The 25885-nt window shown below is 35.1% G+C and overlaps 3 protein-coding genes across 7 annotated transcripts; 2 read left to right on the top strand and 1 right to left on the bottom strand.

The window, feature by feature from the left end:
* The first annotated feature begins 564 nt into the window (after positions 1-564).
* LOC112736218 (F-box/kelch-repeat protein At2g44130) lies at positions 565-2315 on the top strand. The gene has a single exon (XM_025785579.3). It carries the CDS (start codon positions 1187-1189, stop codon positions 2240-2242), a length of 1056 nt encoding a protein of 351 aa, XP_025641364.1. The 5' UTR covers positions 565-1186; the 3' UTR covers positions 2243-2315.
* A 12136-nt stretch (positions 2316-14451) lies between these two features.
* On the top strand, positions 14452-18968 carry LOC112736217 (uncharacterized). The gene is made up of 13 exons (XM_025785578.3): positions 14452-14916; positions 15052-15147; positions 15325-15402; positions 15995-16075; positions 16163-16382; positions 16460-16518; positions 16894-16943; positions 17036-17123; positions 17209-17466; positions 17576-17668; positions 17815-17919; positions 18055-18171; positions 18536-18968. Exons 1-13 carry the CDS (start codon positions 14845-14847, stop codon positions 18599-18601), a joined length of 1383 nt encoding a protein of 460 aa, XP_025641363.1. The 5' UTR covers positions 14452-14844; the 3' UTR covers positions 18602-18968.
* A 1265-nt stretch (positions 18969-20233) lies between these two features.
* Positions 20234-25353, bottom strand: LOC112736216 (probable CoA ligase CCL12). 5 transcript variants are annotated; one of them, XM_025785575.3, is made up of 14 exons: positions 24808-25353; positions 24603-24732; positions 24267-24526; positions 23914-24115; positions 23758-23798; positions 23254-23382; positions 23086-23159; positions 22778-22998; positions 22603-22697; positions 22310-22526; positions 22026-22151; positions 21167-21265; positions 20743-20949; positions 20234-20598 (listed from the first exon to the last, which is right to left on the bottom strand). In XM_025785575.3, the coding sequence occupies exons 1-14, from the start codon at positions 25074-25076 to the stop codon at positions 20485-20487; spliced, it is 2184 nt and encodes a 727-aa protein (XP_025641360.1). In that variant the 5' UTR covers positions 25077-25353; the 3' UTR covers positions 20234-20484. The 5 variants fall into 5 exon arrangements, with proteins under 5 accessions (XP_025641360.1, XP_025641359.1, XP_025641362.1 ...); XM_025785574.3 differs by having other exon boundaries at positions 23086-23162; positions 24808-25303; XM_025785577.3 differs by having other exon boundaries at positions 23086-23162; positions 24308-24526; positions 24808-25105.
* Positions 25354-25885: the final 532 nt, after the last annotated feature.

The raw sequence follows: 25885 nt of genomic DNA, 5'->3' as shown, positions 1-25885 counted from the left end.
TAGTCAGAGTAACAGTAGTAGCACGAGGGGAGAACAGAGTGATGTAAATATGTAATTGTTATAACGGTAGTATCTAAAATTTCAATTTATTTTTTAAAACTTTTTAATATTATAATTAATTTTATAAAATTTATATTAAATTCTGACAATTTTATTATTTAAATTTGGCTACAATTTTATATTTTATATACTTAGTTTATTTAAATTTTAATTTTTTCTAGCTTGGTTATAATAGATTACATCGACGTTATATCAATTCCATTCGTACATAAGACCTATGGAACAAAGGATATGGTGTACATCTTAAATTTGTAAATCATTGCAGTTTAATTTGCATGGTGGTTCAGTTAAATTTCGATTTAGCTGATATGTCCTTGAAAGAAGATTTTAATTAAAAAAATGCTCCTTTAGTTTGAGCATTTGCCCAATAATCCTCCTGTTTACTTTTTTTTTTTTAATGATTAATCACTTTTAAAGTTGGACTGAATCAATCATCTGGGTCTTTGCTCATCTCAGTGGAGTAAAATATACTTATAGGAAAGCGTTAAGGAATATCCTTATACGAATAAATTTTTTTCTGACTGTAATATATTTAAACTATTATGTTAACATTCTTGTCAATAATTTAATTAAAGATTTGATTTGTTTTACAATTTTTAAAAAATTATAAAAACACATCCATAATTTATTTCTAAAAAAATTTGTAATTAATCAGATACTTTTTCAGAAGTTTTATAACATTACTTACCGTTCTTCTACCATTATTCTTGCATTTAGATGCAAACAGGTACAATAATAAAAGTTTATTTTCCACAAATATTTTATTCCCTCGTCGATCACGCCTTTAGGTTTTCACTTTTCAACATGAATAATGATACACTAAAATTATTTGAGGGGAAAAATTATAAAGAAAAAGAAAAAGAAAAAGAAAAAGAAAAAAGAAGAAAGAAGCAGCAAGAATCCAAGATGATGCATGGAAGTGTGATATTTTGAGTGGTAATGAGATACATGTGTCAAGCTGTGGGAGCAAATACAAGCTGCTAAGAACTATCTAACGGCGACGCTCTCTATAAAATATTAAAATGCTTCAAACTCCTCACTTATTTTTTATTCAATCCACACACACAAGGCACACTCTTCACTCATCACTCATCACTCGTAAGTGATAAAGTGATAACTAACGATAATGCAGATCCACGAATTCACTGAGTTAATCCCTGGTTTACCGAGTGAACTCGGCCTTGACTGTCTCACTCGCTTGCCACACTCGGCACACCCAGTTGCCCTCCGAGTCTGCCGCCAGTGGCGCCTCCTCCTCCACAGCGACTCTTTTTACAACCATCGCAAGAAAACCGGCCACGGGCGCACCCTTGCCTGCCTCGTCCAAGCGCGTGAGAACCACAGCCACGACGATGAATCCGAAGAGGGGAAGAAACCAGCCGTTTCGGGATCACCAAGCTACGACATCACCATCTTCGACCCGGAGAGTATGTCGTGGGATCGGGTCGATCCGGTACCCGAATATCCGTTCGGGTTGCCACTGTTCTGCCAGCTGGCAAGCTGCGAGGGGAGGCTGGTTCTCATGGGCGGATGGGACCCGCAGAGCTACGAGCCCATCACCGCGGTTTTCGTCTATGATTTCCGTACTGGACGGTGGCGGCGCGGGAAAGACATGCCGGAGAAGAGATCGTTCTTCGCAATCGGTTCGGCAACGGGTAGGGTTTACATCGCAGGCGGGCACGACGAGAACAAGAACGCGATGAAGACGGCTTGGGCTTACGACCCGAAGGGAGACGAATGGTTCGGGTTGGACCCTATGACCCGTGCTCGAGACGAGTGCGAGGGTGTGGTTGTCGGCGACGAGTTCTGGGTGGTTAGCGGCTACGACACGGAGAGCCAGGGAATGTTCGAAGGTTCCGCTGAGGTGCTGGAAATCGAGTCGGGCATGTGGAAGCGGGTCGAGGGAGTTTGGGAAACAGGTCGGTGCCCTAGGTCATGTGCTGGAATTGCGAAAGATAGCAAAGCTGTGAGTTGGGTAGGGTCGGGTCCGGGGCTCCAGGTTGGTGTGCGAGGGGTTGCGGTAGGGCCGAAGACGCTGGTGACTGGATCCGAATACGAAGGTGCGGAGCACGGGTTCTATTTGGGTGAAATGGGGGAAGGGCAGAACCGTAAATTGAGGAGGATTAGTGTGCCTGACGAGTTTTCTGGTTTTGTTCAATCAGGGTGTAGTATTGTAATCTAGTGTGAACTTTTTAAGACGTTTGTTCACTGTATCTAAAATCTGAATACAAATTTTTTGTTTTGTTTTCTACTTATCTTTGTTGTTTTGTGCAATTGTGCTGAAAGGCCGCGAGATATAGGCGTATCTTGTTTTTATTTAGTTTTATTATAATTTACCAATTGAAAATGCTGCAAATATTATTATTACGGTAATTTATAATTTGTAATTTTGTTTGGTGAGATAGTGGATAATTACTATCATCAATATGGCTAAAATTTTTAGATATAGATAATTTTAGTGTGAAATACAATAATATTTAATTATGTTAATATTTTATATTGTTATAATGGTATTACAAAATGTTATTAATGTTTTGTAAAAAAAATATTATTTTAATTATATATAAAAAAATTATTGATATTTTGTAAACATTCACAATAACGGATAACATATAATTTAAAGCATTTTTAAAGACTTTATAACGTATAATTTAAAGCATTTTTAAAGATTTTATCATTCATAATCCAATATACAAAAATAAAAATTCTCATTAATATTGAAAGGTTTTTTTTTTTTTTTTTTTTTTGAGGTGAGAGCAATTTAGTATCCGGATAATCTGTAAAATTGCTTACTTGCTTGGGTTTATTCTTCAACGTGTCATAGATTAATATTTGTTTGTAAAGACTGAAATTACGAGTTAGTATTGTATTTAGTAATATGTTTAGAACACAAAAATTGTAGTCTTAGAATATAAGATTTTATTTTTTTAATATTTCTAAAAATAGAAAATTAAAACTTTTGAAGATAAAAATTGCAATTTTAATAATATTTTTTAAAAAAAATTTATTTAATTTTTGAATTTTAACTTGTGAAATGTTTTTAACTTGCTTGTTTGAATATTTTTCAATTGATTTAAGTAATGAGTCCATAGAAAACAAAATCTCTTCTCTCAAAGGTGATGGTGCAACAAAATAGACTAAAGGCAAAGATTTCAAGGGTGCTAAGACTTCGGCCATGAATGAAAGTGAAGATGAAAGTCTTCTCTCTCCTTCAACAGCTGGTACCTCTAATTCACACAAATACCTTATTTCTAGGATAGTTAAAGATGTTTTTTAAAAGTTTGCTTTCATGACCAAACAAATGGTCAGATCAAGCAAAGAACAGCGTAAGATTGCTGTCCAAAATGAAAAATCCTTGATAAAATTCCATTTTCGGATTGAAGTATTTTTGAAACATCTTGATTTGCTTGAGGAGGACCAGGTCCTATCGGACAAAGATGAAGATGTCTTGGAAATTAAGGAAGAGGAATCTTTGATATTTTGTTATTTCTGTTTACTGAACTCTAATAACTGCTTTCAAGTCTCTCGTGAACTATGTTTTTGGTTCTAATATTTTATGACTGTCCACTAGTTACTTTGAGTACTATTTTGGATGACTGTAATAAACTTTAACTCTGTCTAATATGCATGCTTTGCTATTTCGTTATGTTTATTGTTGTGTTTACTTGCAGGTTTTCCTCCTTGATAACAAAAGGGAGAGAAAGTTTCAAGTGTGAAAAATAAATTAAAATAGAAATATGATGGGCAAATACCGCATCTATTTCTAGTGTGAAGAAAATTAATTTTTTTTCTCTGATTTTGATCATCACCATGGACTGTACATGTTGGTTAATTGGTATTTGTGATCCTAGTGGTTATAATCATGCTCTGAATTAGGATTTGAATCTATTAATGATGCTCTGATTTAGGATCTGAACTTATTGAATATTAGCTATGATTTATGATCCTGTCAAGGTCATCTTGAATATTGACATTATTTCTATAAATGAATTGTTTAAATCAAGTTGATCAAAACAAATATTTAGTGGGAGCTTGATGATCAAAGGACAGGGGAGTAACATAAATTATCAAAGGAAAGTTTCTGTTCCTAAATATTTCTTCAATTCATTTTAATAATGTTTGTCATTAAGGGAAAGATTGTTAAGTTTGGTAATCGAATATTTTATTTTAGTAATGAACAAATATTATTAAAGGATTATTAATTGTTTATATGATTATGTTGTGTTTGTGTGCAAAAGAGTAATCAATTGACATTGGCCCATGAAGCATGAAAAACAAAGCCCACACTATATCAGGACCAAAATAAATCAAAGCTCTCGTGATAAATGGCTATAAAAGCAAGCTGCTGAACCTTATGAAAGAAAAACAAAAAAAAGGCCCAAAGAAAAGATCCAAACTCATTCGGTGAAGTAACATAAGCCTAACTTTCAGAAACTTAAACTCAAAATTTAATTCATTTTAATTTCTTGAAAAGCTTCCACCGAAAGCCAAACTCTCCTCTCTCTTCTCTCTCTTTTGGTCACATCACTCAGCGAAAAAGAAAGAAGAAAATAAAAACTGCAGAAGCTAAGTTATGGAGAAAGACAAAAAGGTTGTTTCCAAATATAAGCAAAGAAGATGGGCTACAACCAAGAAGCTATTCTCTCTTGGTCTAAGAATGTCAAAAGGCATATTTCCCCATTTGTGCTACACCAAAAAATCGTGAAGAAATCTACCAAGTCTCAAGCTCAAATCAAGCTACCATGAAGATAGTGGAGTCAAACATGGTCAGAAGCTCATCAATGCTCAAAAACAAAACTTGCGGCTAAAGTCAAGCTCAACAGATGCGATCAATGAAGCTTAAAGAAAAAGGATGAGAGAGAAGGTAAGTTGCATGTCTCAGATTTGGACTTCTCTCTCTTTCTCCTTTGACCAAGCTGCTGCAAGCTCTGAGGATTGGAGAAGAAGACAACATGAGGTTGAACTTGATTCAACCTTGGAAACTTCACTCTTCTATAATAAGGGGGAACGGCCAAGGGTTGAAGGCAAGAGAGAAAAATAGAGCACTGGGTTCAGTTCTCATAGCTACCTAAGCTGTTCTGAGTTCTTCTCCTTCATAGTATACATGTTGTATTTTTTTCTCAGTTTAGTCTGTCTGAGTCTCATTGAAAAAGGCAAACATGGTGAAATTTGTAAGAAAAAAACCAATGAGACGTAAAAGACAGTAAGTTAAAACTTTGAGAAAAAGCCATAAGATGTCTCAGATGTTCTTTGTACATCTTTCTATTTTGTGTCATGATCCTGTGGGATTTCATTGCAAGTTAGGTTAGCACTTGGCAGTTGAAAGCTAGGTTGAATCCTAGTCAAATTCAGATTGGGTTAGAATCTGGATTTGTCCCAAATAGTAGGGGTGTTCGTGGTGTGGTTTGGTTCGATTTTTTCAATCAATTCAAAGAAAAACCTGTCATACCATTTCACAAAGTCATAACGTTGAAATCATAGAACACAAATGCGCAATAACTAACAAAGATCTTGATCCAATGTTTCATAGTTATAGATTAAAGAACTACATATTCCACTATTTAAAGTGACTAATGTGTTAACAATTCAGCAAAACACAAACGCATATAAGAAAATTAATTCCTTATTTATTAAAAGACCATATATATATATATAACTTGTTTGATGTATGGGGTATTGACTTCATGGGGCCTTTCCCACCATCATACTCAAACACATATATTCTGGTGACAGTAGATTATGTATCTAAATGGGTGGAGGCAATTGCAACACCCACTAATGATACTAAGACAGTGCTGAAGTTCCTCCAGAAACATATCTTCAGCAGGTTTGGTGTCCCTAGAGTACTAATCAGTGATGGGGCACTCATTTCTGCAATAAACAGCTTTACTCTGCTATGGTCCGATATGGAATTAGCCACAAAGTGGTAACTCCATATCATTCACAGACAAATGGGCAGGCTGAAGTCTCTAATAGAGAACTAAAAAGAATCTTGGAACGGATTGTAATTGCCCGTAGAAGGGATTGGGCAAAAAGCTTGGATGATGCTCTGTGGGCATACAGAACAGCATTCAAGACTCCTATAGGAACCTCTCCATACCAACTTGTGTATGGCAAGGCCTATCATCTGCCCGTGGAACTGGAGCATAAGGCCTATTGGGCAACCAGATTCCTAAACCTGGATGCTAAGTTAGCTGGAGAGAAGAGATTACTCCAGTTAAATGAGCTAGAGGAATTCAGACTCAATGCTTTCGAAAATGCAAAAATTTACAAGGAGAAAGCAAAAAGGTGGCATGATAAGAAACTGTCATCCAAAGTCTTTGAACCAGGACAGAAGGTTCTGCTGTTTAACTGTAGGCTCAGATTGTTCCCCGGAAAACTGAAATCCCGGTGGAAGGGACCATATGTGATTACAAGTGTGTCACAGTATGGCTATGTGGAGCTTCAAGATATTGATTCTAATAAGAGGTTCATTATTAATGGACAGAGAGTCAAGCATTATCTTGAAGGCAATGTTGAGCAAGAATGCTCAAAGCTGAGACTAGATTAAAAGCTCAGTAAGGTCCAGCTAAAGACAATAAAGAAGCGCTTGTTGGGAGGCAACCCAGCCATTAGCAAGGTGTATTTGTTTTTCAAATAATAATTATATGAGTTTGATATAAATTATCTTCAAGGTTAATTAACAATTGCAGGAGTTCACAGAGTTATAGAAGAATTCAGAGCATAAAGCAGAGAAAAGGAGCTCACTGGCACAAAAACGCCAGTAAGGGGTATTGTGGGCGTTAAACGCCAGAATGGGTACCATTCTGCGTGTTTAACACCAGAATTGCAGCATCCTGGGCGTTTAGAAAAATGCCCAGTGATACAGGCTTTCTGGCGTTTAACGCCAGCTAGGGTACCTGGCTGGGCGTTAAACGCGCAAAAGAAGCAGCAAATGGGCGTTAAATGCCATAATGGGTGCCATTCTGGGCGTTTAACGCCAGGAATATGGAGGGGAGGAAGTTTTGTTTCTAACTCAAATTTTTTCCAAATTTTCATAGTTCCATCCAAAATTTCTTGCATAAACAGGTTACAAATTATCATCTTTCAATTTCAATTTCAAAAAAATAAATAAATAAATAAATTTTTCTTTAATCCTAAAAATCTTTTTCAAATCTTCTTCAATTTCTTTTCAAATCTTTTTCAAAACTCATATATCTTTTTAATTTCTTCTCAAATCTTTTCAACTCATCATATTATCTTTTCAAATTCAGATTTATCTTTTTCAATTCTCTTATATCTTTTCAATTTTAAAATTTCATCTTTTTCATACCATATTTATCTTTTACAAATCATACCTTCTATCATATCTTTTTTAAAATTTTTGAACCCATCCCCTCCCTTATAAATTCACAATCGGCCTCCCCCTCTCCTCCATAACTCGAATTTGACTCTCATTCTATTCCTCTCCTTTCCTTTCTTTTGCTTGAGGACAAGCAAACCTCTAAGTTTGGTGTGTTTTTCGTGATCATTGAGCTAAGATTCACTAAGATCATGGCTCCTAAGAAAAAATAAACTACTTCAAGAGGCAAGAAAGAGAACACTCCAAAACCACTTTGGAATCAAGAGAGGTTCTTAACCAAAGAACAGACAGACCATTACCACAAAATAGTGGGTCTAAGGTCAGTGATCCCGAAAGTTAAATTCGATCTGAAAAAAAGGCGAATATCTGGAGATCCAAGAGCAGATTTGAAACAGGGGCTGGGAAATTCTAGCTAATCCTGAGACAAAGGTGGGTAGAAATATGGTTCAGGAATTCTACTCAAATCTGTGGCAAACAGATAAGTAGAGAATGACTGGAACCGCCTTCTATACCTTTCGAACAATGGTCAGAGGGAAGATTATTTACTTCCACCTGGACAAAATAAGAGAGGTCTTCAAGCTGCCTCAACTACAAGATGATCCAGAATCCTTTAATAGGAGAATGGTGAGATTTGATAAGCGCTTGGACCAAGTTCTAGAGGACATATGCATCCCTGAAACCAAGTGGATAACCAACACAAAAGGTGTCCCGAATCAACTCAAGAGAGGATATCTCAAACTAGTTGCTAGGGGCTGGCTGGACTTCATTGGGCATTCTATACTGCCCACCAGCAACCGCTCTGAAGTCACTGTCAAAAGAGAAGTGATGATCCACTGCATTATGCTGGAAAACGAAGTAGAGATTCATCATCTGATTTCTTGTGAGCTTTACACAATTGCAAACAAGAACTCCACTGACGCCAAATTGGCTTACCCAAGCTTAATCTCTCTTCTATGTAAAGATGTTGGGATAAAGATGGGAATGGATGAGTATATCTCAGTCGAGCACCCAATCACCAAAAAGTCAATGGAAGGACAACAAGTGCAAGATAACTCCATCAAAAGGAGGGCACAGGAGTTCCTCCCGGAAATCCCTCAGATTTACTATTGGACCCGCCTAGAAGCATCTGTCACCAAGTTACAAGAAGCTATGGATCACTTGAAAGAAGAACAACAGGTTCAAAATAGAATGCTCTGCAAATTGCTGAAGGAACAAGAGAAGCAAGGGCGTGAGCTACAGGAGCTGAAGCGCCAGAAGCTGTCTCTTGGAGGGCCAGACACCCCACAGATTGAAGGAGCATCCATCTCCCAAAATAAAGGTTGTTGAGTCCTAATCTTAACTCTGTGATAACTTTTGCTATTAGAGATCTAACTTAGGAGTCACATGAATAATAGTAATTAGTATCCTTATTTTTATTTTTATCTAATTATCTCCAAGTAAGCTATAATTTATTTTTCTCATCATCATTAAACATGAATAAAATAGCAGATTTTTTTAGAATAAGGAGGCAGTTTTATTTTTGAGTTCTTAATAAGAAAAATTCAAATTATTTATATGTGGTTGCAATACTTTTTGTCTTCTGAATGAATGATTGAACAGTGCATAATTTTTGATAATGAAGTTTATGAATGTTAAATTTGTTGGCTCTTGAAAGAATAATGAAAAAGGAGAAATGTTATTGATAATCTGAAAAATCATAAAATTGATTCTTGAAGCAAGAAAAAGCAGTGAATAAAAAGCTTGCGGAAAAAAATGGCGAAAAATAAAAGAAAAAGAAAGAAAAAGAAAAAGCAAGCAGAAAAAGCCAATAGCCTTTTAAACCAAAAGGCAAGGGTAAAAATGATCCAAGGCTTTGAGCATTAATGGATAGGAGGGCCTAAAGGAATAAAATCCTGGCCTAAGCGGCTAAACCAAGCTGTCCCTAACCATGTGCTTGTGGCGTGAAGGTGTCAAGTGAAAAACTTGAGACTGGGCGGTTAAAGTTGTGGTCCAAAGCAAAAAGAGTGTGCTTAAGAACTCTGGACACCTCTAACTGGGGACTTTAGCAAAGCTAAGTCACAATTTGAAAAGGTTCACCCAGTTATGTGTCTGTGGCATTTATGTATCCGGTGGTAATACTGGAAAACAAAGTGTTTAGGGCCACGGCCAAGACTCATAAAGTAGCTGTGTTCAAGAATCAACATACTAAAGGAGGAGAATCAATAACACTATCTGAATTCTGAGTTCCTATAGATGCCAATCATTCTGAACTTCAAAGGATAAATTGAGGTGCCAAAACTGTTCAGAAGCAAAAAGCTACTAGTCCCGCTCATCTAATGAGAATTTGAGCTTCATATAAAACTCTGAGATGTTATTGCCTCTTAATTTTCTTTCTATCCTGTTTTATTTATCTAGTTGCTTGAGGACAAGCAACAGTTTAAGTTTGGTGTTGTGATGAGCGGATATTTTATACGCTTTTTGGGGGTATTTTCATATAGTTTTTAGTAGGATCTAGCTACTTTTTAGTATATTTTTATTAGTTTTTATGCAAAAATTACATTTCTAAAATTTACTATGAGTTTGTGTATTTTTCTGTGATTTCAGGTATTTTCTAGCTGAAATTGAGGGACCTGAGCAAAAATCTGATTCAGAGGCTGAAAAAGGACTGCAGATGCTGTTGGATTCTGACTTCCCTGCACTCGAAATGGATTTTCTGGAGCTACAGAAACCCAATTGGTGCGCTCTCAATTGCGTTGGAAAGTAGACATCCTAGGCTTTCCAGCAATATATAATAGTCCATACTTTGCCCGAGTTGAGATCACGCAAACTGGCGTTTAACGCAAAGTCTCTACCCTATTCTGGCGTTAAACGCCAGAACTGGCATAAAAGTTGGAGTTAAATGCCCAAACTGGCACAAAAGCTAGAGTTAAATGCCAGGAACAGCCTATGCACGTGAAAGCTTCAATGCTCAGCCCAAACACACACTAAGTGGGCCCCGGAAGTTAATTTCTGCACTATCTATCTTAGTTTACTCATTCTCTGTAAACCTAGGTTACTAGTTTAGTATAAAAAATACTTTTAGAGATTCATTTTACATCTCATGACATTTTATATGTTTCATATTGTATCTTTGATGGCATGAGTCTCTAAACTCCATAGTTGGGGGTGAGGAGCTCTGCTGTGTCTCGATGGATTAATGCAATTACTACTGTTTCTCATTCAATCATGCTTGTTTCTATTCTAAGATATTCATTCGCACTTCAACATGATGAATGTGATGATCCGTGACACTCATCACCATTTTCAACCTATGAACGCGTGCCTGACAACCACTTCCGTTCTACCTTAGATTGAATGTATATCTCTTGGGTTCCTGGTTCACGAGTTTGATTACCTCTCCTGACAACAAAGCATTCAAATCTGTGAGATCAGAGTCTTTGTGGTATAAGCTAGAATCAATTGGCAGCATTCTTGAGATCTGAAAAGTCTAAACCTTGTCTGTGGTATTCTGAGTAGGATACGGGAAGGGATGACTGTGACGAGCTTCAAACTCACGAGTGTTGGGCGTAGTGACAGACGCAAAAGGATCAATAGATCCTACTCCAACATGAGTGAGAACCGACAAATGATTAGCCCTGCGGTGACAGCACAGATGGACCATTTTCATTGAGAGGACGGACGTTATCCATTGACAACAGCGATTCACCAACATACAGCTTGCCATGGAAGGAGCTTTGCGTGCGTGAAGAAGAAGACAGTAGGAAAGCAGAGATTTAGAAGACAAAGCATCTCCAAAACCTCAACCTGTTCTCCATTACTGCATAACAAGTATTTATTTCATGTTCTTTTACTTTTTACAATTAAAACTAAGAATCATTACTGATATCCTGACTAAGAATTACAAGATAACCATAACTTACTTCAAGCCGACAATCTCCGTGGGATCGACCCTTACTCACGTAAGTTATTACTTGGGTGACCCAGTGCACTTGCTGGTTAATTGTGCGGAATTGCAAAAGTGTGATTGTGATTTCGTGCACCACTCAACTATTTCTTCAACTCATTAATCTTCAAAGCATTCTTGCTCATAATCAAAATATCATCCACATAAAGTAAAAGAATGATAAAATCACTATCAGAAAACTTTTGCATAAATACACAATGATCTGAAGTTGTCTTATGGTAACCATGCTCCTCCATAATAGATTTAAACTTCTTATTCCATTGTTTTAGAGTTTGGTTCAACCCATAAAGACTCTTATTAAGTTTGCATACAAGGTCTTCATTTTCTTTAACAACAAAGTCTTCCGGTTACTTCATGTAGATTTCTTTGTCCAAATCACTATGAAAAAAATTATCTTCACATCCATTTGCTCAATCTCCAGATCAAGAGAAGCTGCTAATCCAAGTACAGTACGAATGGATGACATCCTCACTATAGGAGAAAAAATCTTCTCAAAATCAACACCTTTTCTCTGGCTAAAGCCTTTAACAACCAATCCACCTTTATATCGAGGTTTAAAATTGTGTTCTTCATTCTTGATTCGAAATATCCATTTGTTCTTTAAAGTTTTCATATCCTTAGGTAGCTTCACTAACTCATAAGTATCATTTTTAAGTAAGGAGTTTATTTTTTTGTATAGTTTCAAGTCATTAAACTTTGCTTCCATCTTCAATAGCCTCTCCGTAACATTCAGGTTCTTCCATATTTGTCAACAAAACAAAATAAACTCATGTGTAAAATACCTTGATGAATGCTTTCGCTCTCTTGTAGATCTTCTGAGTGTATTTGCAGGGATTTTTAAAGTTGGTTATTCATCATGATCATCATCACTAACTTCATGATGTGTCAGATCAACTGTTTCATCTTCACTTGCACCTGTATCATACTTATTATTGTGAGCTTCAATTTTACCATCTTTCACCATAGGCGTAGAGAAAATAATATCCAAGTTAGAAAAATCATCCCTAGATTGAACCATTAACTTCTCTGCATTATCAATATCCTTCAATGTTTGCTCTTTAACAAAGACAATATCTATACTTTGAATCACCTTTTTGTTAATAGGATCATAAAAACCTGTAACCAAACTCATTCATGCCATAGCTAATAAAAATACACTGCCTAATCTTTACATCAAGAGTGATCATAATTAGGGCCATTAAAAATGATCATTCTACTAATATTAATATTAGCCTCCATTGTCCATAGAATCACAATTCTAGAAAAATACCAACAAGCTCTGATACCAATATGAAAGAGCTTAGCAGCAAAAGCAACATAAATATTCAACACAAAAATAATATGGAAGCACTCATAAAATAATATGGCAGCAACTATGAGTAAGGAAATATATCAAGTAAAGCAAAAACAAGAACACACCGATATTTTAACATGAAAATCCCTCAATGTGAGAGGTAAAAATCACAAATCGTCCAAACCAATAAAATAGTTCTACTATAATCAAATATGGGATACAAGAGAATTTCAAATAAAACATAAATCGTGCATACAATCAGCCAAAACACCAAAATACCAAAACTTACAAATGAGTAACAAGAAGATGAAAAATATCCAAAATCATTGTTCGAAGTTAATTTCTCCCACTACAGACCTTCAATCAACATCTCCATTGTCTAGAATGACGAACAAAATGAGATGAACCTGCAATCCAAATTTCAATATGATCCAACGGTGAACGAATGAGAACTGCTGTTTAAAATCTGCTATTCTGCATAAAAATGAGATTTTGTTTTTCCTTCTTCTCTCACACTCTTGTGGATACTCTCTTTTACTCTCAATGACCCCCCAAAATTCATTAGGTTAGTTGTAAAAGGATGTAAAAAGACATTCCAAAAAATTTAAACTTAAATCTCACGTAAAAGAAAAATAAGCGAATATATACATAATGAAATTCTTATTATTAATTTGTTATCTTATTACAAAGACAATATTTTAATTGTATATAAATTTAAATTTTAAATTTGTACAAGATCTTAACTAAATCCAAATCTATATCAAGTTGAACTGTGATTTAATTTAAAAAAAAATATTTTTAAACAAGATAAATTTTAAATTTAAAATAAGATAATATTTAAATTTAGAATGTAGTTTATATTTAAAATCAATAATAAATTTCATATTATATATATGTATGTCAATAATAAAAGAAATATATAATTTTATTCTTTTATTCTTACATACACAAAAGTCTAATTTTTGAAAAAAAAAATTATACAAAAAATTACAAGAAGTTTTTAATTAAGTCTATTGGTCAAAAAGTTAACGGGAAAATTTAACTTCTCGATATATATATAATACTTTTGTACAATCAATTTTTTTATTAATATATTCAGATATTTATATTTATTTTATATTATTTAAATAAAATTATAAATACAAAAATAAATAAATAAAATTACTTTATTATTTTTACTGTTTGATATATTGAAATTCTTTAATTATATTAGAGGAATCACTCTTTTATTATAGAAAAAAGTATTAAATTGATCTTCTACGTTTGGGCATAATTCTGTTTTGGTCCTTAAAGTTTAAAGTGTCCTATTTGAATTCAAAATAGTTTCATTTAACTTCAATGTAGTCTCACTATGATGTCAAAGTTAAATAATTAGAATGTCCTACATGACAGTATTATAAAAACAAGATCGATAATTTGAAGAACAAGTACAAACTCCAGAGATACAAAATCAATCGTGGATGCATCAATACTTTTATTTATCATTTTTTTCAATTTAAATGAAATATTTTCTATATAATTAAGGAGAATGATAAATAAATGTATTGATGTACCACAGTTAATTTTGTACCTTTGGAGCTTGTACTTATTATCTAAGATTATCAAACTTGTTTTTGTACTGCTGTCATATAAGACATTCAGTAAATTATTTAACTTTGACCTTATGATGGAACTAATTTGAAGCTAAATAAAACTTTTTTAAATTTAAATAGAACACTTTAAACCTTAAAGACCAAAATAGAATTACAGGCCAATTTAATACTTTATCCTTTATTATATATATAACCTTTTTTTTTTTCAAATAAGAGAGATGGAGAATATCCATACTCCAAAGTATGAGGGACAATCTCACAAAATAGACCATTTACCATCTTCTAATTTTTATACTTGATACAAGCACATCCTAAAATTGAAGGTCTTTCACAGAAAAACCAACATTGTTGTTAGATTTGCATTCATTGCTTGCATGAGAATGTGAGATTATTACTAGATTTCATTAACAAATTAATTATCAATACATAACCTCAACATGCTAAAAAGTAAAAACTGGAGCTTAAAATGCAAGGGCAGATTAGTAATAAACAATAATCAGAATCGTGTCTGGTTTGGGCTCGGCGAGTGAGTGCTCCGCTGGCCGCAGTGAAGACATCCGAGATTTGGGATACAGAATCGAAAACCCTCCGAAAGCCCTTCCTTTCTTCAGCGATGATCATGGACTTTCAAGTCGTTGTTCTCGCCGGCGGGGTCTCCAAGAAACTCCTCCCTCTCGTTTCCAAGGTACTCTCTCTCTCTCTCTGCTTCTTCGGAGGATGAAAAATTGCCGCTATCGGAGAATGCTTCCAAGTAAACCCTATTTTCGGACGTCTAAATGTGTAGTTGAAACATTTCTTTTCGTCTCGTTTCGTTTCGCAGGAGATTCCGAACGCCTTGCTTCCGGTGGCGAACCGGCCTGTTATCTCTTACGTGCTCGAGCTATTGGAGCTTAGCAACCTCAAAGATCTCATTGTGGTAATGTGCTAATTACTCTAATTTTGCTTAGCTAGTCTATCGTTTTCATTTGTAATTCTTCTAACTGATAGTGATAGATGCATAGGTTATAGTACTGATTGATAATTAGCGATTGTCGTGAATTGGCAATGGAATTTTCAGCTGAGAGTTAATTGCTGATGCTGTTTTGATGAGTAGGTAGTCGAAGGCGAAGATGCTGCTCTTAATGTTGGGGGCTGGATATCGGCGGCTTATGCTGATCGCCTCCATGTCGAGGTAACTACTCTATTTTGTGCCTATGCCGTATGACAGGATTAGGGCAGTATTATGATCAATCATTTAAGGGAACAACGGTTTTTTTCTCTTCCTATATAGAGTATTGTTTTTCTCTCATTACAATGCTATAATATTGTTTTATTTCGGTAACCAATGGCACCTAGTGAGTTAAGATTTGGATGCTGTTGTTGTGTAAAGCCTAATTAGAGGATAGTGATCTCTGTGTCTGATTCCAAGACTTGATTGAAAAAGGAATTATATCTGACTGAATCAAACTTAGAACATAACTAAATAAATAAATAGTTTGAAGACTTGAAAGGTGGGAAGTACAAGGGCTATAATGTTGACTATTATTATGTTATTTTATCACTTTTCATGATCAAATTTATGAATTTTTATTGTAAAAAACTCACCTGCAACATTTAACATATCCTGCTAAGAAGATTCTATAATTATGGAATTTTTTTGGGTGCCAAAGGTCGTTAGCTCTATATATATCCCAGTAGTGAATATACTCATTCCGTATAAGTGCTATATGTGTGAATTATTTTTATTTTATTTATTTTTTGGTGTGTGTTTGAAAATGTCCCAGGTTGCTGCAGTTCCCGAGGATGTAGGAACTGCTGGTGCTATTCGAGCGATTGCACACCACCTAACTGCTAAGGACATATTGGTGAATAACCGAATATCCCTATCCCTTGTAGTCTTAACTCTGACATCTAAACAAAATTGTTGAATTATTGTCTTGTTTTCTCTGCAGGTTGTCAGTGGTGATCTTGTTTCTGATGTGCCACTTGGTGCAGTTGCAGCTACTCATAGGCGGCATGATGCTGTTGTCACTGCTATGCTTTGTTCTGCTCCTGTAAGTGGGCCTTCAGAGTCAGGATCCTCTGGTGGGAAAGACAAAACCAAGAAACCTGGCCGCTATAACTTGATAGGATTGGATCCCACACAACAGTTCTTACTTCACATAGCAACTGGTAAGATATCAAGCTTTTCCTTATAGATGGCACTATACCTTTATGTGTTTTAATGTAAAAGCTGCAACTCTTTTCAGGAGCTGAAGTTGAAAAAGATCTCCGAGTTCAGAAGAGCATACTCCGTGCAGCTGGCGAGGTATTTTTATCTTCCTTGAATTTGAACCTTCCTAGTTCCTACTACCTATAACTTCTCTGATATAAGAGACTCTTCTTCTTTAACTGTGGGAATTCAGTGTTTCTAAAACATAACTTGAAACCACATGTTTCTTCTATTTATACTTATTGCATATCTTTTTCTGCACATTTATTTTATTTTCTATCTGCTCAGGCCTCGGAGGTGAAAGTTTTTATTATGCTTGTATTCAGAAATGCACAGATGTTTTAACTGGTAGAAAAAACATTTTTTAATGGAACTATGAGTGTGCTATCTGAATAGTAGAAAATTAAATGGAAGACTTTATGCCCTTATCCTTATTTATTTAATTTTCTGTTTTTTTTATCTTTCATGCAGATAGAAATCAGAGCTGATTTAATGGATGCTCACTTGTATGCATTCAAAAGGTATGTTTATTTAATTTTCAGCTTCTATCTATATTCTATGTTGTATATTATAAATGATTTGCTTGTATCTTAAATACATATTTTTCTTGCAGATCAATTTTACAAGAAGTTTTAGATCAAAAGGGTACATTTCATAGCCTAAAACATGATGTATTGCCATATCTTGTCCGAAGCCAACTGGTTAGTTGTTTAAGGTTTGCATAGATGTAGTTTAAATTTTTTTGTGGGATTTTAACCTAATTCAAAATTTTGAAATGAGAGGTAGAAATCAGAAGCATTACTGAATGGCGTAGCACAAGTAGAAGAAAATGGAACCGAGAAGATTATTGCTCAAAGCAATCAACAAATGTTATCACAAATACTTGCTAATGCATCTGAGCGGACGTTTCATCAACGATATGCTTTGAGTCCTAATGGCACTTCTTTCAGAAAAACTCATAAATGTTGTGTTTATATTGCCGGAAGCAACAGGTATTGTGCTCGCTTGAATTCTATACAAGCATACAGCGATATAAATCGAGATGTAAGTTTGTCATATTAATTATGTTGTTTATCAAGCACTTGATATTGTCTTGCATTTTACTTTGTGTACATTCAACTTTATTGGGTTATATTTATTTTTAATGTGACAGGTGATAGGAGAAGCTAATCATTTGTCAGGGTATTCATTCTCTGCTCAAAATAACATTATCCATCCTTCAGCAGAGCTTGGAGCAAAAACAACTGTAAGTTAATTAAGCACAGTGCAAAGTTCAAGTTCAAGTGCAACTGGTTTATGTATTTGTACAGTAACACTGCTATCTGATATACAGTATTCTGCATTGCTTTTACTTTCCCATCTTAAAGTTCATATGCTCTTGATTTGTTTTAGGTAGGACCACATTGTATGCTTGGGGAAGGTTCACAGATGGGTGACAAATGCAGTGTGAAACGGTCTGTCATTGGCCGTCACTGCAGGATAGGTGCAAATGTTAAGGTGGGACGATATGTGTGTGATTCTCTCTAATCCTCATTGATCAGCAACGCTGGCTTGCATCTAACTCGGGTGATGTATTTACTATGTAAAAGTAGTTTATAGTAATTCCCTCATTTTTCGCTATTATGGTTGCAGGTTGTTAATTCAATAGTTATGAATCATGTTACCATTGGTGACGGTTGTTCAATCCAAGGTTCAGTTATCTGCAGCAACGTACAGCTACAAGAACGTGCCGTACTAAAAGATTGTCAAGTAATTCACTTCTCTTGTTTTTTGAGTAATATCTTAATCAGTCTCCAGAAATTTAGTTAGAAATTTTAGTTCCCAACAAATTTTAATTACCAAATTGGTTTCCAACTTTTTATTTTTAGACAAATCAGTCTCACGTTATACTCTGCCAAAATGTTTAGGCAAATCAGTCTTCATCGTTGTTTAATAAAGATATGACGGTCTCTAAGACATTTTTAAAATTCTCAGATCAGTCATTTCATGTAGATGAATAATTTGATTTGTGGACTAATTTGTCCATAAAATAAAAATTTGAGGACTAATTTGAGATATTACTTATTTTTATGGTTGCAATGTGAACTGGACCTTGATGTTGCCGGTGTTGCAGGTCGGAGCAGGTTTTGTGGTTGCTGCTGGTAGTGAGTGCAAAGGGGAGGTCTTAGCTAAGAAATGAAATAGAGGTTATAATCCAGGTTGGGGTAATACGTAAGACAGTGACATCTATCCACTTCAGTTCGGTATAGGTTTGAAGCAAAATTTTGTGCTTGACTGGCAGTACAATTTGATGATGAGATATTGGCAGGGGAAAGAAATCTTAAATGTTTCGAATTTGTATTTCTGTCCTTTGCTTTTTCATTCTGTCACAAGTTTAGAAATGGCTTCAGTTGGTGTTGAGTATCTATTTGTGTAAATGACTACCCATTGTTTCCTTGTCATCAAAGTCTTGTGAATGAATTTACAGGAGGCATACGGTTGGTGTCGCATTGCGGTACTAAAGCACTATGAACCAACACCAGCACCTCCTTCTGTATTTGGCCAAATTTTGGGTCACATTTTTCTTTTATTCTTCCCTCCCTCCCCCCCCCCCCCCCCCTCTTCTCTTTTTTTCCCTTTTTTTTCCTTTCCCTCGCTTTAGGATATATCAGTAATGATAACGTTGGTGATGAATTTCTATTTTCATTTGATGTTTACTTTATGCCAATTCAGAGTTCAGAGTTCGTAGTTCAGTATGGATGATTCCTCATACCTTGGGGGATATTAATTGAACGGAGTCGCGTTGAAGCCATAAACGCAACGCATCCTATTGGTTGTCAACGTTGTGCTGATTCTATATTTCTGTAATGGAAAAGTCAAGCGCCAGTAATTTTGTTAAATTCTGGCCAGCATGTAACCAGCAAAGAAAAGTGTGCCATTGGATGAAATCTCACACCAATCTCACACCATTAAAACTATCATTGATGGCTATAAATTATATCTTTCCAATAGTTTTTTTTGGATCTTTTTAGTTTAAACTTTACACGTGTTCATGAATTTAACTGCATAATAATTTTGACAAGACTCCGGAGGTTGAGGTGTTAGAAATTTTATGAGTCGATCCTTGATTTAGTTACATGTCAATTCAGTATATGTAATGCTAGACACGTGGTTCACTCTCAAGAATGGACAATGGAAATTCCGTTGAGTTGTTGTGTTCGCTTGTTGGACACATTTTGGATATGATATTTATTAACAGTTGTTTGACACGCGTGTCTGTTGTGTTCAATCGTGTCTTAATAAAAAATAAAAAAATTTTTTTTGGACACGTTTGAACACACTTAAATACCATCACGTGTGAACGTGTTCAATCTTATTCTTAACATATATTTTTGAAATAAATTTAGATATAGTATATATTATTATTTATTAAAATAAAAAATATTTTAAGTAGTTGATATAATTAAAATAAGACATTAAAAGTAATTAAAAAATTTAATTTATATTTTAATATCAATAAAATATCAAAATATCATTACAATTTATTTAAAAAATATTTTATATTTTATATGTATGCGTATCTTTGTGTCTTATAAGATTTTAAAATTTGCATATTAATGTATCCCGTGATTATCGTCATTTTTGTCATGCATATTCGTTCCGGGATTATCGTCATGTGTCCTTTAATATTTTACTAATAAACTTAGTAGATTTTTGATGAATTTTACGATTGATTTTTAGAAAGAAAATACCAAGTAAATTTTTTGAAAAAAATTTGGTGATAGACGTTAATTCTTTTATAATACCAAATAAACTACTGAAAAAAATTGAATTTATAGGTCACTAAAATTTTTTAATATGAAATAATTCATCCTAAAACTTTTGATTGATTTCCCATTTATTCTTTACCAAAGGGGTATTAGAATAATGCTTATTGCGTACTTATTATCTATAAATTCACTAGTATACAAATGCATTTTTCTGAGTACATTGCATATTCTTTCTTCACTTAATAAGTTCCATTGGGCTTGAAAGGGAACTCGTTGCATAGCTCTGGTCTGTTGGGAACCAATGATGATGTCCCTAAAGTCTGCTATGAAGTGATAGCTCACGCTTCATTTGATCCCTCAGAACTCTCCTCAGTAGTTTGTTCGAAGCTGTTCGAGGAAACTCAGCCACAATTTTCACGGTGCTTACCTGTTTACGTAATACCAAGAGTGTCACTATTGTTAATTCATAACCGAATCATATTGATTTCCCTTCCCAGCTCAACAATAAACTAACTGCATTCTATTCATATTTGTAACTGTAATCGCCTAAAATCAATCATGAGTGTCAAACCTTAAACAAAGGATTAAGGTTGCTCTGAATGGCTTTAGAGAATTTCTTTTTCAGAGTTTCTACATCGGAACTGTATCCTTTCTTCAAAACTACAAATATAATAAGTTGTTCAGGGCCTCCACTTGCAGGAGCCACACTGATTGCAGCTGTCTCCATAATGCATTCATCGGCCCTGTCGCATACACGCTCAATTTCTACAGAACTTGTCTGCATATCATTACATTAACACACCATTCCAAGTAATTAAGAAGAACAGCCCTTCCAAGAATGCTAATATAAAGAACAGAAATGATCATGTGAGTTTTTAAGAATTTTCAGAGTGACCCTTCAATTACAAATTTACATAGTAGCTCACATTCTTATTAAGTTTATTCATGCCATAGTCATGGAAAGATACATCACTCTAACACCATAAATTTAATACCTTTATTCCACCAAGATTCATGGTGTCATCAGCTCTTCCTTGCACAACAAAATACCCACCAACAGTTCTCTTCACTATATCTCCATGTCTCCTAAGTACCTGCTAGTGAATCCATAGTTCAAATCATATTCCGTATAGGCTATTCCCCATTCCCAATTATTTTGAGTTTCCATTTGCAAACAAATAGTTGTTTTTATGCGAACATGTTCTTGAAATCTGATGGATTATGCTATTTTTTGGCATAGAAGAATAAATATTTTGAAATAGGATAAAGTACTATTTGGTTTCCAACGTTTGAGTCAAATTATAATCTGGCGCTAACATTTCAAATGTCTTATTTCTATCCCAAAAAATTTCAAACGGGTTCAATATTGTCCTATCATTAAATTTGACACGAATAATTAAAAGAAGTGGACGTTAACAACGTTATTGTTAAGTCATATCTTTTTTTGTATGTTAGAAAACCATAACGAAAACCTTCTTATGACACTTCTTGTCGATTTCCTTCTTGTAAAAAAAATCCCAAACCCTATCAATCAATCATCAACGCTCCAGAATCAAAGGAAAAATCTTTTACATTGGTGATCGTTGGTGGATCGATTTTATTTATGTACCGAAACCAAACATTATTGCCTTTTCAATATGCTAATTGTTCCTGTCAAATTTAATTGTGGGACAACATTAAACATGTTTGAAACTTTTTAAGACTGAATTAGGACGTTTAAAATATTAGATACCAAATTAGGATTCAGTCCAAACGTTGGAACCAAAATAATACTTTACCCCTTTCAAGATAGCTGCATCCAAAGGTGAAAACATTCATTGCAGCAGCACTAAGTATATTAACTGAAGCACGTACCTTTCCTTTGTAAATAGGCATTCCCTTAAAGTACACTTCATCATGATCAGCATTAAGCAATCTTTCAGTTGCTCCCATAATGTGAGGGAATAAGGCCACTTCACCAACACAAGGTACATCCTCTGGCTGTTATGTTTGTTAAAGATATAAAAAGGATAAGAAAAATATTTTGAAGAAAAGAACACTAATCCCAAAGATAACATTTTACACAAAGGTATTAGCATGATTGTTTGCAGTGTCAACTTGGAGCAAAATCATGTTATAAGGAAGAAAAATGTACTGACATAAGGATCTCCATTTCCATCAAGGATGACAAAGCCAGCTGTCATTGATGGTGTGCTAAATGTCGCAAAAGCTTGCGGCTGCAGTAAGCTTCCCATGACGTAACCAGATGCAAGCTCAGAACCACCACAAGTTTCGATGATTGGCTTGTAGTAAGATTTTGAGGAAAGCCAAAGGTCATCATCAACATTTGAGGTTTCTCCAGTGGAACAAAATGTTCTGCATATAACCACAGTTTTTCAGTTCATTTTTCATATCAATTGCTTGATTAATTTAGGCTTATGATAGAGACTACTTTATCTTTGTCCAATCCAAGCCTTCCATACATCGCGTATTCTTCCAAGCTTTTACTATGCTTGGAACTGTTCCCAAATGGGTAACACCTGCATCCTACACAACTATAGTTAAATGAATAAAGGGTTTTACATTGCAATTAAACTCTAAATTATTATTGTGTTTGGAAGAATCACCTGAACAAATTTTCCAAAACCACGGCCAAGAGGAGAACCATGGTAGAGAGCAAGAGTTGTGCCAGTTAGAAAACATGAATATAATAGAGTTGGTCCCATAACCCATCCTAAATTTGTAGGCCAGCAATAGACATCTCCGGCTTGAATATCAATGCAAGCCCATCCATCAGCAGCGCTACGTATTGGCGAAAGATGAGTCCAAGGAATAGCTTTTGGCTCCCCTGTGAAGGCAAGAAATATATATAAACAGAAGATCATCATAATGGTAAATAATCACTAATCGATGTTATTCAATTGAGAATATTTACCTGTGGTTCCAGATGAGAAAAGTATGTTAGTGACAGAATCAATTGATTGATATACCGGAGAGTAGTGTGGTGATCTGCTATGAATACACAAGAGAAACAATTCAACTTCTCACCTTTCTGATTTTAGTTGGGAAAACTGATTGTTAAGCAAACTCTAATGCACATTACCTTGGATGCTTCCTTCCAAAAGAGAGAAAAGCCTTCCATGATATGTCTTGTTCTCTTAATTGTACTCCTACATCGTCACCTATCACAGGTAGCACAATAACTTTACTTGCGCCTGCTTCCACGACTCGACTGCAAGGACCAAGGAGAACTAGTTTATGAGTGTAGCCATTAATTTGTAAAAAGAACAACCACCTTAATTTTCTTCATAAATTCAAGCATTAGTACAAGGAAGCTTGAGATTTCTCATTTCACAGGTTGTGAAGCAATCCAGTCTAAGGGGCATTCATGTTGCATTAAGCATCAATTGAATTGCAATCATCTATATTTAAAACATTGGCCAAAGAAGGGAAATAGTACAGTCATTCCAAAATATACGCTCACAAATACATTGTCAATTGTACCAGAAATAAAATACATCAGAAATAACCCTGTGGATACTAGTGGTTTAGACCAAAAGATGATTCTTTCAATGTTGCAACAACTATAAAGCCAACAAATGTTTACCTGTACAGAGGGAATTTCCTGCCACCTCGAGATATGAAATCCTGAAAACAAATTCAAGCTGACAAAGTCAAGGACCAACTCTTCTTAATGCTTATGCTATTAGATGAAGACTCACAAATGATTTTATATCAACAGCAGGCCAGTAAAAAGGATTACCTGTGTGAATATACCCTTTGCCTTAGATATGTGCAGGCGAGTTGCGATTTCTTTTGGTGCAAAGCTATCAGCAATTGAGACTACAACACATCCTGCGAGAACAATGGCCAAATATATAATGACAGCACTGGCTGTCATTTGCATGTCAATTGCAATTGCATCTCCCTTTGAGAACGTGGCTTCAATTGCATTGGCTACCAGCCTGAAATAAAATGAAAAAAACACATTAGAAAAGAGAAAACAGATTGAAAACTACTTCAAGTGGGGAAGAGAAAAATCAGAACAAAAGCGTGAGATACAACTAGGAAAAGAATAATAGCAGCATGATAAGTGAGGTAATCATAAGAGCATACGCTAATTGCTGTCGAAGTTGTTTGAGTGTGATATGATTCACCTCGGTATCATCAAATCCTTCATCCCTCCAGACAATGGCTAAACTGTCATCTGGTTTGTAGGGGCGTGTGCTCGGCTGCAAGCAGCAATCAGCAATATTCAAGACAGCTCCGGGAAGCCAAGTTCCTCCAGGCTTTGAGGGATCAGAAGTATCCAAAATGCACCTTGGAGCTTTAATGAATGAAACTGAGAGTTCTTTAAGAACAATGGACCAATACTCCTGCAGCAATAACAGGACACGTAATCAATCAAATGACCTAAATCAAGAGGGGGAGTGTTTGAGTGTTAGAACTTGCCTGAGGGTGTTCAACAGAGAATTTGTGAAAGAGACGGAAACTAGTAATGGGGTCTTTATAGGAATCTCCCAAGAGCTTAGGACCATATGTTTCCATGAGGCGACCCAAGTTGGTGCGTCTGGCCTGCTTCCTGGAATCAAAATTCAACAATGAAGATTGAACAGTGACAGATACATACTATAGAGATACAGTTAAGAGTACTTACAAAGAAGGGAACCAATATAGAGGAGGATCAGCATCATCGGAAGCATGGGAAGAAGAGTGATAGAGAGAGTAATAAACAAGTTGGTGGAGTGAATGAGGGTGAGATGGCTTCAGCACTCTCCGAGTCACAATTTGGCGCCAGATATCTGTAGATGAAACACAAAGGGACACAATTTCCCTCAAAACACCGTCAAATTGAATGGCTTCTGCCAGTGATAACCCTGCGTCCACAAAGTCCTTCACTTGCAACTCCCTTATGGTCTTTGCCATTTCCAGTTTCCAAGTCACAAGCAAGATTCAGCGCTGGTGTATTCTGTTAAGTTCTCAAAAGGGAAAAAGAAATGACTAAGAAAAGAAGTAGTTGGTGGAGAGGGGTAGTTGGTGACTAATGATTTCCGAATGAGGTGAACGGTGAACCACGTGATGCTTTACACCTAACCCCAACCCCTTAAACCCCGAATTCATATATGGGGTTGCCCGCAGACACCCAATTTCAGATTTGAATTCCATTAATTACGTTATTACTTTGGAGCTCAACTGTAACGTCAATTTTGTCAAACTACATTTAATTATAAATAATTATTTACATCCATAGTTCTAATTCTAAAAGATGTTTTATTAGTATAATCAATCCCATTAAGTTTTGTTTGTCTTAATACAAAACTTTTTATTAGGTACTCTAATTCTTTAATATATAGTATGCAACTTAAAAAGTCGGTAGAAAAAAGAAACGTGCAGTACAGGCGTACAGCTTCCAAATAGCCGCCATTTTTATTTATGGTAAAAACTTAGGTAAGTGACTTCACGTGAAGTTGATACTTGAGAGTCGTTAGATGAAAATTTAGTCAAATCACTTAAATTTTTTAACGGCTCTTAGATATCAATTTCGCGTAAATTCGACTGCAGTTGAGTTTCCATCTTTATTTATGATATTCTAGTTTGATGACTATATTTGACTATAATATTTTTTATTATTAAATAACGTTTTTTTAATATTACTTAAAAAAATATTACTAAAATATAAAAAAAATAGTTACTTTAATTTTAACAATATTTACATATTCACCGTAATAATCATA

The sequence above is a fragment of the Arachis hypogaea genome, chromosome 13 (genome assembly GCF_003086295.3).
Source record: "Arachis hypogaea cultivar Tifrunner chromosome 13, arahy.Tifrunner.gnm2.J5K5, whole genome shotgun sequence".
NCBI classification, from domain to species: domain Eukaryota; kingdom Viridiplantae; phylum Streptophyta; class Magnoliopsida; order Fabales; family Fabaceae; genus Arachis; species Arachis hypogaea.
This window is presented reverse-complemented; position numbering and strand designations above follow the sequence as displayed.